Below are 15,847 nucleotides of genomic sequence, written 5' to 3'. Positions count from 1 at the left end.
TGCTCTGAGATGCTCATCTTTATACCAGTCCAGTCATTCTCCTCACATCAGCCTGGAGGAACAATGTTTCAGACAGCAAGGATCAGAGACGTGCAGCGCCTAGTCCACGACACACAGGAACTGTGTGGTGCGCCTTCTATGACTGTTTTTGCTCGGGGCTGTTGGCCAGGCCCCCGCTGAAAACTTCCCATAAGAAGACTTGGTGGCACTGACTAGCCACTGGCCAGGACAGGGCTTGAGAGCAGTTTGAGGAAGGCGCTCCCTTCGCTATAGCATGTTGGAGGCCTTCCACTGGCCTGGGCTTTTCTCTCTGGTTTCTGATTCTGCCATATGAAGCCAGGAACCAGAGCCCAGAGGCCCAGAGAGGGTCTACTATTCAGTGATGAGAAGGACAAGATTTGGCCAAAAGACCTTGGGCCGTGAGTCAAGGCTGCCACGCAAAGACTGTGTGACATAGAGATAATTAGCTAATTCTGAGCCCTTCTGGGCAGGGCAGGGGCTGTGGAGGCCCCAGTTGTTACTTTGTCCCTTCCTGCCCAGCCACCTGCTCGGGTTTATAAAGAGGGGAGATAACGCCAGAGCTCACCGGAGCCTCTCTGTCTGACACAGGGTCTAACACGGGTAAGACCCTTTCTCCTCCCACATCCGAGAGTGGCTGCAAAGTAGAGAACTCCAGGTAGAAAGAGAGAACTCCTGAAGGGTGGGAATGCCTAAGGAATGGGAGATGAAGTAGGGGAAAGAGGAGAGATAAAGCGGAGACAGAGCTGCCCATGCCCTGCACGGGGTGCATGCTGACCTCCCCACCCCCCAGGACAGCAGTGAGCCAAACAGAGATGTGATTGAAAGGGTGGAGAGATAGATTAAAATTTCAGACACTATGTCCAACACTGAGAGGCTGCATCCATAGCATAGGAAACCACCGCGGGGTAAGCGACTTAGGTTCTGAGCCATTATCTGTCACTGCAGGGCATTTGCCTATGTGTAAGGTGCAGAGGTTCGTAGTTTAAGGTGAGAGAAACAGCAACTGAGAAACTATAAAGCTAAGCTTCGTGCTCTGGCCATTGTTTTAGGTCCTTGGATGTTTGTTTGTTTGATTTTTGGCTGTGACAGTATTCCTGGCAGGAAACAACTTGAGAGAGGTTGGATTTGCTTTGATGCATGATTTTAGGGTGTATTGTCTGAGGCTGCTAGGCAAAGCACAGCGGCCAGAGCGACCTTGTCCATGGTGACAAGACTGAGAGCACAGCAGCGACAAACTCAGGTGGATGAGGAGGCAAAGTTCAGGCCTGAAGCAAGAAAAACAAGTAAATGGTATCAACCCCACCCCCAGTGTAGCCCACAGAGAGACCTGGAGGCTTGGGGCAGAAGTCTGGAGAGAGAAATAATTTCTGTAACCAGGTCACCAAGTTTCATCTTTCTTTCTTCCTTTCTACACAGATGTTCAGCAACCCCTGTGCCTTCCAGGAGACATCCTTCAAGTCCCCATTCCCCGTGACAGCCTAGGAGACACAGCTCGAGTTAAGGATTGTCCTCAGACCCGCTTTCTGGAGGAGAGTGACCAATCAGCTTCACACCCTACTCGGAGACCCTTCTACAGATGGTCCAGGGGTTCCCCCAGGCTGAGATTAACTAACTAAGCTCGATCCCTTTTGAGTTGGGGAGAACATTGCTTTTCCCAGGCTTCACTCAAGGGTCGTCAAGCCACATTCTTGACTTTGCTTGGGATGCAGAAGAAGTAGACCACACCGTTAGCCAAGACAGCCAAGACAGCACTGCACAGACGACCCTTGTGTGCCACACGGGGATGTCGAGACCACAAACCTAGGCGTGTCTCCAACAGGCTGAAGTTTGCCCCAGCTGCCTCTGAGGCCTCCCTGAAGACTCCCTTCCCTGCCGCCTGCTCCCGTGTCTCTGAGATTTCTTCTCAGCTCTAGGAGGGGGTCTCTTCCTCTTCCACCCTCCCATCCACACAGAGGTCCCAGCAAAGGGTGGAGATGGTGAACATAAGGAAGAGGACCCTCAAGTACCTCACCTTCTTCCTACTCTTCATCTTCCTCACTTCTTTTGTCCTGAACTACAACATGGGAGTGTCCAGTGCCTGGTTTCCCAAGCAGATTGTCCTGGAATTCTCAGAGAATTTACGCAAGTTCATCAAGCCACAGCCGTGCACCTGCAGACACTGCATCAGCCAGGGCAAGGTCTCCTATTGGTTCGACCAGCGCTTCAACAAGACCATGCAGCCACTGCTGACAGCCCACAATGCTCTGATGGAGGAGGACACGTACCGGTGGTGGCTGGTGAGCAGACTAGGGTCTGGGAGTGGGGTTGGGGTGTCCTGGGGACCCACCAGGCATCTGACAACATTCAGAGTATCGTTACACACACACACACACCAACCCCACCCACCATCCCTTCACTGAGCAACTGTTTGTCGAACGTCTATTATGCATATATCAGAGAAAAGCCCTGCTGTTTTTTTCCTTCCTGTGGTTCCCATCACAAATCACCATGGACCTGGTAGCTTAAGACATCTGTGGTGGTCACAGGTCACAGTTCTGGAGGCCAAGAGTTTTCCCCACATGCCTCTCTCCTGCTACTGCTGCTGCTACTGCTGCTGCCGACCATTTGTGTCAGCACTTGACTCACGGCTACAGCACCCAGTCTCTGCCCCCACATCCCAAAGTTTCCCTGTATTTCTGATATCCTCTCCTAGGAAGCGTGTGTGGCCTTGGCTCTAGGGTGTACCCTGAATCCAGGCTGGTCTCACTTGCCACCAATAGCAAAACTAGATCTGAGCAGTTGATGTGAATGTGGGATTCAGTAAATACAGTGGTCCTCCATGTCTAGGGATTGGCCTCGGTCCCTTCCTATATGCCCCAAAGTCAGCTTTTCAAGCCCTGGGCTCACACACAGAAGGTTCCCAGGGAGTACCTGTAGAAGGGATAAATGAGTTTCCTTCCTGTCTTTTTTTCCTGGGACGGGGGGTGTCAGTCAGCTGTGCCTTTACATTTAGTGGCTGGGTTTGGTGGCCAGGGAGCCAGCCTGCTCAGCCAGAGGCAGTGGAGCCAATCTGGCCATCCCCTCTGTTCTCTGCCCCAGAGGCTCCAGAGAGAGAGGAAACCCAACAACCTGAGTGACACGGTCAAGGAACTGTTCCGCCTGGTGCCTGGGAATGTGGACCCCATGTTGGACAAGAGGTCGGTGGGTTGCCGACGCTGCGCGGTTGTAGGAAACTCTGGTAACCTGAAGGACTCGTCGTATGGGCCTGAGATTGACAGCCACGACTTCGTGCTGAGGTGAGCACTGGACCCGAGCCCAAGGTTCCTCAGAGCTGTGTGTGAAATACCTTGGCTTAGCTCAGAAGGCCAAGGTTCAAGGCCTGCAGCACTAGTACTGACTGACCTCTGGCTCTTAGTTTCTTCATCTTTTCCTAGCAAGGTGGCCTATAATAAAGAGGGTTTTGCTAGAGATTTTCAATGGGCTGGGGACTTGGTACCTAAAGTATTGAGCAGCAAAATTTGAAGTCAAATCTGCCCTCAGCTTTCAATCTAGACACTGAACCAGAGACTTTTAATGCCAACTTTGCTTCCTCTGTCCCCTAGTGAAATTGGCATCTTGCGGGAAAAAGCACCACACCATACCTTGAGTTTACCATAATCCATACTCATAATTGCTCTGGGAACAGAGAACCTAATTAGAGGTGGGACTCGGTATCCCCCAGGTACCTTCTAGAATCTGGAACAATGTTATTTCTGTGTCTTTGACTTCAGGTCCATAGGCTCTCCTTCCTGGCTCTCTGTGTACCTAGTATCCTGTGGGAATGGCCATGATGAGAGGCAGAGTCAGGCTTGGGGTCAGTCAGACCCGAGTTCAAAGCTATCGTTTGGTAGACGGAGCTCAGGCTCTGGATAACAAAAAAGGCGCACCTACTATGTCACCTATGACACAGGTGGTCAATGATAAGAGGGCAAGACCCGCCCAACTTGCATTTATAAATAAATAACTAAATGCCTTGGCCTCTGTTTTGCTGAATGAGGGATGGAATGTGGGTGTGCCTGCAAGGCAAGCTGTCTTCCTCCGACCTAGCTGCTTTCCCACCTCAGGCTGGCTTTGAACTTACCATTCTCCAGGCTGAGCCTCTCAAGTATCTGGAATTTCAGACCTGCTCTGCCAGGCCTGTCTGGCCTGTATCTCCAAGGTTCCCATTGTACACAGAGAGAAACGGAAGCCTAGGGAACAAGGGATTCACCTTCAGTTACCACACAGGTCACTCCAACTCCAGCATCCTTACCACACACCCTATTTTTCTCCCCTTCCAGGATGAACAAGGCACCCACAGTGGGCTTTGAGGCAGATGTTGGGAGACGGACCACCCACCATCTCGTGTATCCTGAGAGCTTCCGGGAGCTGGGAGAGAATGTCAACATGGTCCTGGTCCCCTTCAAGACCACCGACCTGCAGTGGGTGATCAGTGCCACCACCACAGGCACCATCACTCAGTAAGTTCTTCTAGCGTCTGCCCGGTGTCCATCTGTCTCCCACCACGTCTCATTCCTGCCGGGCTGTCCCATAGGACTCCTCTTCCCCATGCCTCCCGGCACAGAGATGACAAGTCCCACCTGACTGGTTCCCTCACCTCCTAGCATTGATATTGCAAACTTCGTGTTAATGGTTTGCTTCTCTCCATCTCGCTGAAATCTCTTAGATAAAGCCCAGGAAAGGACTCAGCAGGTAGATCAGCTCCATGCTGATCCTCAGGGCTGGGGGCCCCTTGGCAGCCCAGAACAGGCACACAGAGGTGCCGCGCAATACTTTGTGGATAAGTCAGTGACTGGCTCCCCAACAGTAAGTGGTGCCATCTGCTCCCCAGGCATGGTGCCTATCACTTGGCATCTCATTTGCCCCACCCCAGCAGTGCTTCTCGTTAGCTCTGGCCTCCAGGGAGCCACCGTGGTTGGGCCAAACCACTTGCCCAACACTGTACTTGACCCAGAGCCCATGCAACCATCTGGGTCTAATTCCTCGGTCCTGGACTCTTCTCAAAGGGGAGTGGCTTCTATTTCCAGATGTGCACATAACTCCTAGTCCTAGCCCTGGTCTCCCAGGAACAGAGCCAGAGTCAAGGACTTGGGGTTCCAAGAACTCAGTGCCTTCAGGGTACAGAATGGGAGGGAAGGACGCAGCAAGAGGTTGGGCCAGGCAGCTGGCTCAAGGTGCTCCCCTGATACTGCACCACACGGGGAGCCTAAATTGTCCTAGTTATATTCCATGTGCTAGTGGATTTTAAACCTTGTCTGCTGTGTCTGCTCGCATCAGCTAGAGACAGCCATAGGTCACTCCTGTCAGTTCCCCAGCATCAGCCCGAGCCCCAGTAATAAGCACAGATGTTCTGGAGAATGGAGACAAATATCCCTAGGCCGCTGAAAGGCTATGCTTGTAGCAAGTCTCCATTCTGGCCCATTTAGCTATAGAACATTCTCAAACCAGCCAGTGTCGCCCCCCTGGTGCCTTTCTGGAGCCACTGCAGGAGTTATGCTGGGGCAGGAAGATGGCTTCTGGGGTACTAATCTTCCCTACCTGCACCAACCTGGCTGTGTCACTCTCCATGCTAAATACCTCCTCTTTCTCATCTGCAGCACCTATGTCCCTGTGCCCCCGAAGATCAAGGTGAAACAAGAGAAGGTAAGAGGCAGCTTGGGACCCTCTTACTCTGTCCTCGTTTCTAAGATTTGGTGCTGTGATGGTTCAGAGTGCCCAGGCCCTGGCTTGGTGCAGTTGCTGGCACTTGTGAAGCTGCTAAGAACAGGTCTTCAAAGTGTCTTCAGAACAGAAGTACCACCTGGGAACTTGCCACAGATGTGACCCTCCAGAAATACCCAAACCTTCTACAGCCAATCCTGGGCAATATAGGCTTCAGTGGGTTTTTGTTTGTTTGTTTGTTTGTTTGTTTGTGGTTTTGTTTTTGTTTTTTGTTTTTGAGTTGTTTCTGTTTGTGTTTGAGTTGCTTGAGTTGAGTGAGTTTCTGAACACACTCCCCTCTTTCTCGCCTCCTTTCCCGTGGGTCCTTGCACTGCGCTGGCCCAGTCACGGGCAGAAGCAGGAACATGTGTGCCAACCCCACCGCCCTGGACCTTTGCATACGCTGTCATACTTGAGGAGGCACAGAGAAGGACAGTAACTTTCCCAGGGATGTAGCCTACCTCGATCATGCTAGGACTAGATGAAGTCCTCCGGGCCTACAGCATGCTGTTCTTGGCCTTGGGCACCACGGTCCCAGAAAGAAGCCACAGGAATCTTAGACAGTGGGTCTCTCTGCTATGACCCCAGTACCCTGAAGCAAGGCTGAGAAATGAAGAGCCTTCCAGAGATCTGCCTAAACCCTTTGCTGCTCCCAAAGTCCCCTTCACCGTCCCCAAGGCAGCCACGGGGGTCAGGTCCAAAGCCATGCCTGTCACAGGGAGACCTCCCTGGATGTGTAACACTGTGCATGCTTAGCCTTTCTGAGCCTTAGTGTCTTCATTAGCAGGAGAGGAAAGCCTTTCATATAGTTTGCCTTAGGTCAGAGTTTCCAATCAGTGTCGGGCAGAACATGTGGCCCATGGGTACATTTTTAATGCAGCGTAACACTGTCATGAACCCTCATACTTCTTCCTAGAACACTTCTGGAGTCTTGGGTCACACTCGCTGTCCCCATAGGATTTTTCTGTCCTATTCAAGGCTTCCTCCAGCGCTTTGAAGCTCTTCTGTGCCGATTCTTGCCTGCGGCCCACGTCACTCTTAAACCTTCCCTCTCAACAGTGTCCCCAGCACTACGTCCACCAATGCAAGGATGTTTGTCAGAGCCCTTCATGACCATGTTCTTATGGCCACAGCAGTGGGGCACCCACTAGATGCTTTGTGTCTTTTGCTAACTGGTCTCACCCAGTCCGTTCTCCCTGCAGATCCTGATTTACCACCCAGCCTTCATCAAGTATGTCTTTGACAACTGGCTTCAGGGTCATGGGCGGTATCCATCGACTGGCATCCTCTCCATCATCTTCTCCATTCATATCTGTGATGAGGTATGACACCCCACCCTCCTGTATGTTGCAAGAACAAAGGCTATCACTCCATGTTTTCAGGGAGTCCAGGGTAGGGAGGGGGGGGAGAGACTGTTTCCAACCATGTCTCCCTCATGGGTCCCTGGCGCCTGTCTCACCAGGCATGTGTAAGAGTGTCGAAATAATAATATCATTCTCAGGAGCAGGATTGTAGATACATTCCAATGAAGGATAGCTAAGCTCTGATACAGCTCAAAATGAATAAGGGAGTTCTAAAGTGCTTAGACTGGGAGAGCTATAAAGGCCATAGCTACCAGCCCCGACTTGCTTGTTAGAGCCATTCGGGGATCCACACCCTGGCCCACACATATTGCCAGGAAGCCAACCAGGCCTCTGGGGCTTCCACTACCCACCAACTGTGAGAACCAGAGTGGGACTTCAAAGACATCGCTCCCATCTCTTATCTGCAATCCCACCCAGAGATCCCCGCTCCAAGGCAGGCCTGTGCTGAGAAACTGAATGCCATTGAACTGCGCTGTCCCAGCTCTGTTGTGCTCGCCGCCTCTAGCTCCAGGCTGACACACACACACACACACACACACACACACACACACTGCAGCTAGATGCTCTGTCCTTCATTTAATGCTCATCTGACTGACTCCAGACTTGTCACCATCTACTCATTAGCTAAGACCCAACTCAAATGTCCACTCTTGGAAAGAACTTCCTATCACCTTGGGTCTGTGGCCTCTCCTTGGTGCCCTAGGGGGCCCTGAATATAACTCTTGTCTCTCTAAGTGACATTCTATCCACAAATCCCATAAGCTGGAAAGGTTAAGACTTGATGGGTATGTCTCTGATGTCCCTAGTATCTGCTCAATGGCAACTAAAGAAAGTAGGTCTGTCTGCATTTTGACTTGTCAGCCCAATGTTAGGTGTACAATGAGTAGCCATTTGTGTTTGTCATGTGTGCATGGACCCCAGCCTCAGATGTTGGCCTCAGAAGGAAAGGTTTAGAGCCTGTCACCTACCTTCTATGGTCATACTTCTTGGCCTCCTCTCCATAGGAGGAAATGAGGTTCTGAAATGATCTGATGTGTCAAGAGTCAGCTTGGATGAGGGACGATTTGCCTGCCTTCCAAGCCCCTGTCCCCACCTTCTCTCCAAGACCCCTAAGGGCTCCAGTAGAGGCCCTGTCCACCTCAGGACCACCCATGTGAAGTCACCCCAAATTGTCTTTGGGCTGGAGTTGGCCTAGGGCCTTTCCTGACATGACTTGGCTAGAAAGTCTCTATGAGTCATTACTATTTAACATCAAATTTCAGGGGCAAACACTGGCTACCTTTCCTATTTCCCCCACCCCACTACCATGGTCTTGTTTTGTGGGTCTCACCTTGGCTTTGCCCCACAGGTGGACTTATATGGCTTTGGGGCAGACAGCAAAGGAAATTGGCACCATTACTGGGAGAACAACCCATCAGCGGGTGCATTCCGAAAGACGGGAGTTCACGATGGCGACTTTGAGTACAACGTCACAACTACCCTGGCAGCCATCAACAAAATCCGCATCTTCAAGGGGAGATGATGCTGTGACCCACGAAGAATGGACCCAACACATCACACCTCTCAGTTTGCAGCCCCAGCATCCCCCTGGAGCCAGTGTGTTCTGAAAGCTTCCAGGGCTGAACTTGGGGTGTTCCCAGGCTTTCTGGCAGCCTCTTGCACCTTCATTTTGGTATCATCTACTTAGCAACATTGTCCAACTCTCCCAGGATACAGAGCAAGTCTCAGGCCCCTTTAAGGTGGGAGCACTTCCCCACTGCTGTCCCCTAGCTGGGGAAAAATAAGCAGATAGCAGGAAAGGTCTAGCCTCCAGACACCAGTTACTTTGTCTCCTGGATTGGATTGGAGGAAGGGGATGGGGAAAAATAAATCCTGAAGATTCTTGTATTCAAAAGAGTGAGCATTTCTGGGAAGTCATTTAGAGGCTGCCACGGAACTGTGGGCCTCATGCTCAACTCAGACTCTGGCTGGGAATGTTTGGGACAGTCACCTGCAGAGCAGAGCCACACTGGGCTACACCAGCAGAGGGGCAAGATACCCTTCTCCTTTGCATGAAGCCTAGCCTGTCACTTGATATGACACCCCCATTGTCCCTTTCTTCAAAAAGCTCACCGATGATGACTAGGCAAAGCTTCTGACTCCAGAATTCTTCCACGAAAACCTGGCCATGGATCGCTGACAGGAGTGAAACCCTTGTCCCCATTCTGTGTGATCCCCTTCCGTCGTGATACTGATGGCCAGAACAGGTCTGACCACTTCCATGTGCCTTTGAACTTGAGAAAGAAATGCATGCATTGGCTGACATGAAGCAAAGTCCCCAGTTGGACAAGGAGGACCTCCACCAGCACCTCGCTTTACTGCATAGCTCAAAATCTCTTTCCAAATGATAGTCTGCACCACCCAGAGTATGCCAGGCATGGGATGGGTGCTTACTTCTATTTCCTCAGACTGCTGGGTTCAGGACCACTAACAACCAGCATCCTCCCATGGGTCCTGAACGTTGAGCCAAGTCCCTAGCAGCCACCTTCCTGGACTCTTTGGGGGTCGCACTGGGGATACCCTAGAACTATGACTGAAATGCATGTACCTCTTCTCCTGAGTTCTGTCTGTTCTCCCCTCCTTCCTCTACGGAAATCCTGATTATTTATTGATTTGCTAATTCAGCTGACCGTGTGTACACTCTTCTCCACAGCTGATCACAGTGTGTTTTGTTGCTCTGCCTGGTTGAGTGGGAGCAGGAGCAGAAGGGAAAGCATCCTGGATGTATGTGTTGAAACATCTGGACTCCGGGCTTGCTGGCGGGCAGATCCTTTGTAGAATCCCATGTCGCCTCCCTTTCTAGTACAAGTGACTTGCCTTCTTCCTCTTTGCAGAAGGGAGGAGAGCAGACACTTGGAGGCAGCTGCCACCTCCTTATAGATGCTCAATAAGAGAAACTCCTGTTTCTGTTGAAAAGTAGTCCCTAAAGACCAGGACAGCTTCATCAAGGCAGATTATGAGAGAGGTGTCTTGAGGGTTGGGAGATCTCCCCCTGCTCAGGTTCCCCTCTGCAAGTAAAGGCTCAGGAGCCCCTCTCAACGTTGGTCTGTTCACAGGCATCACCAAAGAGCAGACGCTAAGATTGCCATTGTCTAGGAGTCTGTCCTGCGAGTGGCTTTGAAATTGCTTTTGTTTAATTTTCAGTGACTCCGAATTCAGGCTTTTAAATGAGGGACAAATATGATTCACTTTTAAAATCTTTCTGACATAAAACCCTTGGCTGAAAAGGCTGGACTCCTGTAAGGTCCTTGCTGTGGAAGGCCCTCCTCAACCTCCTCAAGGGTCCCAGTTTGAGGAACTCAGCAGATGTTTGTGGGTCAGCGGGTCAGTCCCGAAGACAAAGTAAAAGTAGTGGACATTGGCTTAGGGGTGACGGTTCAGGCGTCGTTGGGTTCTGCCGCGAGAGAGCAAGTGTCTGCAGAAAGAGTGTAGCCATTTCTAGCTGAGCACTGCTCAAGTTCTTCTGGTCTTCATTAGCCCCTCCCACTCCCCTTCCCTGCCCCCACCCCCTGCCCCCCTGCCTTCCTCTCTTCCTCTCTCTGTTCCTCTTCCAGCCAAGCAGCCAATGGTTCTCTTTCCCACAACCCTCATCCCTCCCCTGTGTTTCACTGGCTTAGGAGTGCGCTCTTAACTGAATAAAATACAGCCCCTTGTGGCCAGAATGAAGTGCACCAATTAGTTTAAAGTAACTGGAGCTTTCCTTGGGTGTGGGTGGCTAAGAACAGGAAGAGCCTTCCCCAAAGAGACTGACTGGGCTGGCTGACAGAGGAGCTGGTCCTGGGCTCAGGGACTGGCTCCCAGTACACAGGAATCTACTAAGGCCAAGGGAATTGGGGGGTGGGGTTTCTCATCAGCACCCAGACTACTAACCTGCAGTGAACCAGGAGGCTGGTGTTTCTTACACTGGTGGTGGGCTTCACATCTGTAGCCTTTGGTTCCTGAAAGTGACAAGCCAAAGAGGAAAATCTTGATGTTGATGCCTTTAGCCTGGCTTTCTGGGCATCAGACATCATCCGGGAAGCCATGTGGGCAGGGTTAGTGGAACAGACCCCCAAAACAGGGATAGACTAGCAACCATCTAGGGCCCTGATCATCTATAAAGATCTGGGGACCATAGAAGGATACAGATGGTGCTGCAGTCTCCTCCGTGACCACATGGGTCTGCTAGAGGACCATCACACCTCCTGGGAATGTGACTTCCCTGTCCCAGGTGGAAAGGACCACAGTGGATATTGAGAACCCAGAGGGTGGCTTCACCTGTGCCCCATTAAAGTGGCTCCCAACAGGCAGGGTGGGAGAGGCCCTAGGTAATCCCGCCCACAGGATAGAGTGACAGCTGTATGCCCTCAGGAGCTGGCAGCTGGAGGTTCCATCATAGCCAGGTGGCTACGAGGTGAGAAAGACTGGCTCTAGGCAGCAGCTCAGCCACCAAGGCCTGGCTAGCCAATTTTCAGATAGCATCAGCACCGGCTCTCCTCTGTGTTGCCCTCTCCTGTGCCCCAGGTGTTACCTAAAACCTCTACAAAACACCGGAGGGTGAAGAGAGAAGGCAGAGACCAGCAGAGTAGTGCCCCATGCCTTCAGCCTCCGAGTATAGTAAAGGCATCATCAGCCTGGCCTGGAGCCTGCTTCCGCCTGCTGAACCCCATCTTGCCTCCCCAACCTCTCTGCTCACTTAGTTTTTACTTTGGCTCCACCTGCGACAACAGCTTTAACCGTTTCTCCAGAGCCTAATCCGGATCTTGCACACCCTACTAGGTGATCATGGGTAACTCCTGCTCCCCCAGACCCTTGCACAATCACCTTAACCGTTTCCCAAGAGCCTGATCTGCACCTCGCTTGACTCGCCCTAGTAGGTAGACATGGTACCTCCCGCACCTCCAGGTAGTTACTTTAGCCCTTTGCCAAGTTTGCTTCAGAGCCAAAGTTTTCCAAGCACTTTCTGCCTAAAAGCTTTTCCTTCCTTGCCTCCTGTGGCCCAGCATCGCCCATTTAAACTTTTGCTTTCTCCTGCCCACATGTTGTAATCCTCCTGATTGGTCTGAATGCATTTCCAATGATGTTATGGAGTCTGCCTTCCTCAGCCTCTGCTCCGTTTTATTTATTGTTGAATATTTCCAATGAATCGAATCAGAGTGAATAAAAAGAGCTATTTTATTGTTTGGGTGTGTTCGGAGTTCTGCTTTGGTGCAGTTTCTCTTTCAGGGTTCTGTTCAGTCCTGAAATGGCTGGATGCATCATCTCCCAGGGTCTCCTGGGATGTTGCCCTCCTCCCCGTTGGAAGGGGGCTCCGGAGACAGAGTGGAGCCTTTCCCTGCGGTGGGACTGTTGTGAGTTACCTAACCTCCCTGAACCTCTGCTCTCTCATCTGTCACATGGACTTGACCTTGCCAATCTTCAGAGGGGCCTGAGATCAGAAACAAAACATCCTAGGAGGCCCAAGTGGACACAGGGCCAGGGGCTCTGATGTTTGCTTGGCTGAGGCCCAGTGTACACAGAGTGGATAGCCACACCCTGGGAGGGACACAGGCCAGGTCTGAACGACATAAGCACTCTTCCTTGGATTTTTAAAGAAATATTTCCAGAAGCCTTACAATGGAACTTTGCCCTGTGAAGTTGGTGTGTGCCTGTGATCCCTCCTTACAGATTCTATGCCACCTCGCTTCCCCTTGCTGGTCCAAGACAACATATACAGATGTGGCCCTAGAACCAGGCAGTGTGGGGGCTACTGCTTGGCTGTGTGGTCCTGTGCCTGACCTCTATTGGTAAAGGTGGGATAGCGACACACTGAGTATTCACTGAGTTACTGAGTTAGTCACTCGGTTAGCACATCTAACGGCCTTGCAAGCAGCCCAGTACTGGGCAGCACTTGAGCAACAGCCCTGTGTGACTTTACCCTTGCTCCCTGTGTCTCCATCCCTGTCTCCTGTCTTCAGTGGCAGGCTTCACCGTGCATCTTCTCCAGGAGGCTTCTTCATCTCTAGAATTCCTTTTCTTCTATCACATGTGTTTCTTTACCGGAGGTCATGTTCATTCATTGTCAAAGCACACACACAATAGACATACAAACTGCAGACACACATAACCTACGTGAAGACACGCAACACAGAGAGGCAAAACACACACTACACATGCACAGTGTGCATAGTCACAACACATACCACATACACACATATGCATATGGGTATATATAAAACATACATGTACATATAACACATCACACATATGCACATACACTCAACCAACACAGACCTTAGCCTGGCTTATGGTTTCAGCTGCGCAGTAGACGAGCAGCCACACGGTGGCAGCATGCTATAGGAAGCATGCCTGGCTTCCTTCCTTTGTCCCCTGTGCATCAGTCTCCTCACACCCGGTCTTAGATCTGAGTTCCTGGAATGTACCTTAGCTGTAAAGCACTAAGGGTTCCCTGGCACCTCCTGCATATAGTGGCCTGAAACAGCAGCCATGCCATCCCTCAGGACAGCCCATCTGGCCACAGTGCCATGGCGAATCCAGAGAATGCCCCAGGCTGCTCCTGTGTCTGATGTAAGGTATTTCAGCATCACTGGGTTTTCAAATCATGAAAGAGCTAGCGCAAGTCCTCTGATACACTGTGTCCACAGAGGCCCATCCCTTACTAAGTGTTAGTGGACTTTAGAGGCCCAGCACCCCTGGGCTGGAAGAGCTAAGCAGGAGCTGCTGGGAGGGGTTGGCCTCTGCTTCAGCCTCACTTACTCACCACAGGCATCTCTGAGGGTGTGGTTCAGACACTCCTACCGCCATAAGAACGTCTCCTCACTTCCCTGCCCCTCAGGTCCTACAGGGGGACTGTCCAGGGCCTGAACCAGAAAGTAAAGTGAATTCTCTTCCATGTGCATTGCTAAATTCAGTCATCCTAATTCTCAGTCACCTCACAGAAACTGGCTGTTCCTGGTTCTCACATCTAGTATTTTACAACTTTCAGCTCCAGTACTGCAGAATAAGGTGTACAGACACACACACACACATACACTCACACGTGCACACATATATACACATGTGCACACACACATATACACACGTATACACAATACACACATGTGCACACATATACACATGTGCACACATGGTTACATATATATACACACACACATATATATACATAGTATGCACACTCACATACACATGCATACAACACACATGTGCACACATGGTCACATATATACACATACAATACACACATGTTCATACATATACATACATGTGCACACACAGTCACACATATACACACATACACACACATGTTCATACACACACATGTGCACACACAGTCACAGATATATACACACACATACACACAATACGAACACACACACTCACACATACACACACGAAACTAAATGGACATTTCAAATGGTCAGGAGGACCAAGAGGACCGTCCATAGCTCCTTGCAGTGCTAAGCCTTATACTCAAGTCTATAGCAAAAGAGAACATACTTAGCCTCTACTGTTTGCTGATTTAGCTTCTCCATCACTTCAACTGGGCCCTGAAGTAGGGCTGAGGATTTGTGTCTGAACTGTTTGGTCATAGGAGTGAGGCCTGGTCAGGCTGCAGGTCCTGAAGCCCTGAGTCTGGATCACAGATGCTAACAGGTAAAGGAGAGTTCTGAGGAGAGACAACTGTCTAAGAAATAGAAGAAAGGGCTAGAGAGGCCACCAGCCCCAGCAATGGATGTACATGACTGCAGTGGGACACTGAGGACAACCACACAAAGGGTCGAGCTGAGTCAAACCACATCGACCCGCCTGCAGTTCACCGGCACAGGAGCACACAGGCAGCCAGGTGGTGGGGGTCAGGCTGCTGAGGCGGAGCGCCTGGGTTGCTTACCTCACAGAAAAAGCACCCGAAGCTCTTGTGGGGGAAAATGATGGTGGAATCCTTTTCTGGATGGTGTCATTGGATAACAAAAAGGATGGAAAAGTGGCAAAGGTCAGGGTTGTGGGGCCCCTGGATACTGTGGGGGCCCCTGGACACTGATGGTCCACCATCAGGGAATCAAGCCGTTTCTCTCAGGTTCTCATCCACTTAGCACAGGCATACTCCTGGCGCAGGGCAGACCTAAAACAAAGGATCTTGGTGTCTACTTTGAGATCTCAGGTCAGGGTTCCAGGAATACTGCTGAAATAGAAAGTTCCATGGGCTGAGGGCTTCTCAGCCTCAAGCACCTAGGCACAGCCTCCTCTGGTGGCCTCCTTGGCTGCCTCTGGACTCTGAGACACTCTTGGAAGCATTGTTCCAAGCAAGGAGCTCAAGTTGATCTAGGTCTACCCATGGATGGAAGGTTTCTTTCCCCTAAGAGGAGCTCTGGTTGGAACACGGGTACCTAGGGGTCCTGGGAATTGGTGGTCAAAGCCAGCATCCAGAGATGGGCCTCTATGAAAGGGATGCCACAGTTGGTGCCATGAGAAAATGCAGGCTTAGTATCTGCTTCATCAAAGGCAACGGGTACTGCAGATGACTGTGGGCAAGAATAGGACTCTGCCAGAAGGTCAGAAGTCATGGTGACAGGCAGGTAACCAGACAGTAGTCATAACCAGACAGCAGTCACATCCATAAAAAACAAGAGAGTGCATTGCTTATGGCTTCATATGCACTAATTTGATGAGGCATCTCTCTGAGGAAGAGAAACAGACTCGGGGAGACTTGTAGTGCGTCAAAGGGTGGA

General features: G+C 51.0%; 1 protein-coding gene across 3 annotated transcripts in view; it reads left to right on the top strand.

The window, feature by feature from the left end:
* Positions 1–12,304, top strand: part of St3gal1 (ST3 beta-galactoside alpha-2,3-sialyltransferase 1) — a 72,494-nt gene extending 60,190 nt beyond the window's left edge. For all 3 annotated transcript variants that reach the window (XM_052161637.1, XM_052161635.1, XM_052161636.1), the window contains 6 exons: positions 1,438–2,297; positions 3,100–3,296; positions 4,320–4,499; positions 5,637–5,682; positions 6,942–7,061; positions 8,452–12,304. In XM_052161637.1, the coding sequence (XP_052017597.1) occupies positions 1,995–2,297; positions 3,100–3,296; positions 4,320–4,499; positions 5,637–5,682; positions 6,942–7,061; positions 8,452–8,625 (1,020 nt within the window). In that variant the 5' untranslated portion in view covers positions 1,438–1,994 and the 3' untranslated portion in view covers positions 8,626–12,304. The remainder of the gene's footprint in view (positions 1–1,437; positions 2,298–3,099; positions 3,297–4,319; positions 4,500–5,636; positions 5,683–6,941; positions 7,062–8,451) is intronic.
* The last annotated feature ends 3,543 nt before the right edge of the window (positions 12,305–15,847 follow it).

Source organism: Apodemus sylvaticus, chromosome 17, assembly GCF_947179515.1.
Source record: "Apodemus sylvaticus chromosome 17, mApoSyl1.1, whole genome shotgun sequence".
Taxonomy (NCBI): Eukaryota; Metazoa; Chordata; class Mammalia; order Rodentia; family Muridae; genus Apodemus; species Apodemus sylvaticus.
This window is presented reverse-complemented; position numbering and strand designations above follow the sequence as displayed.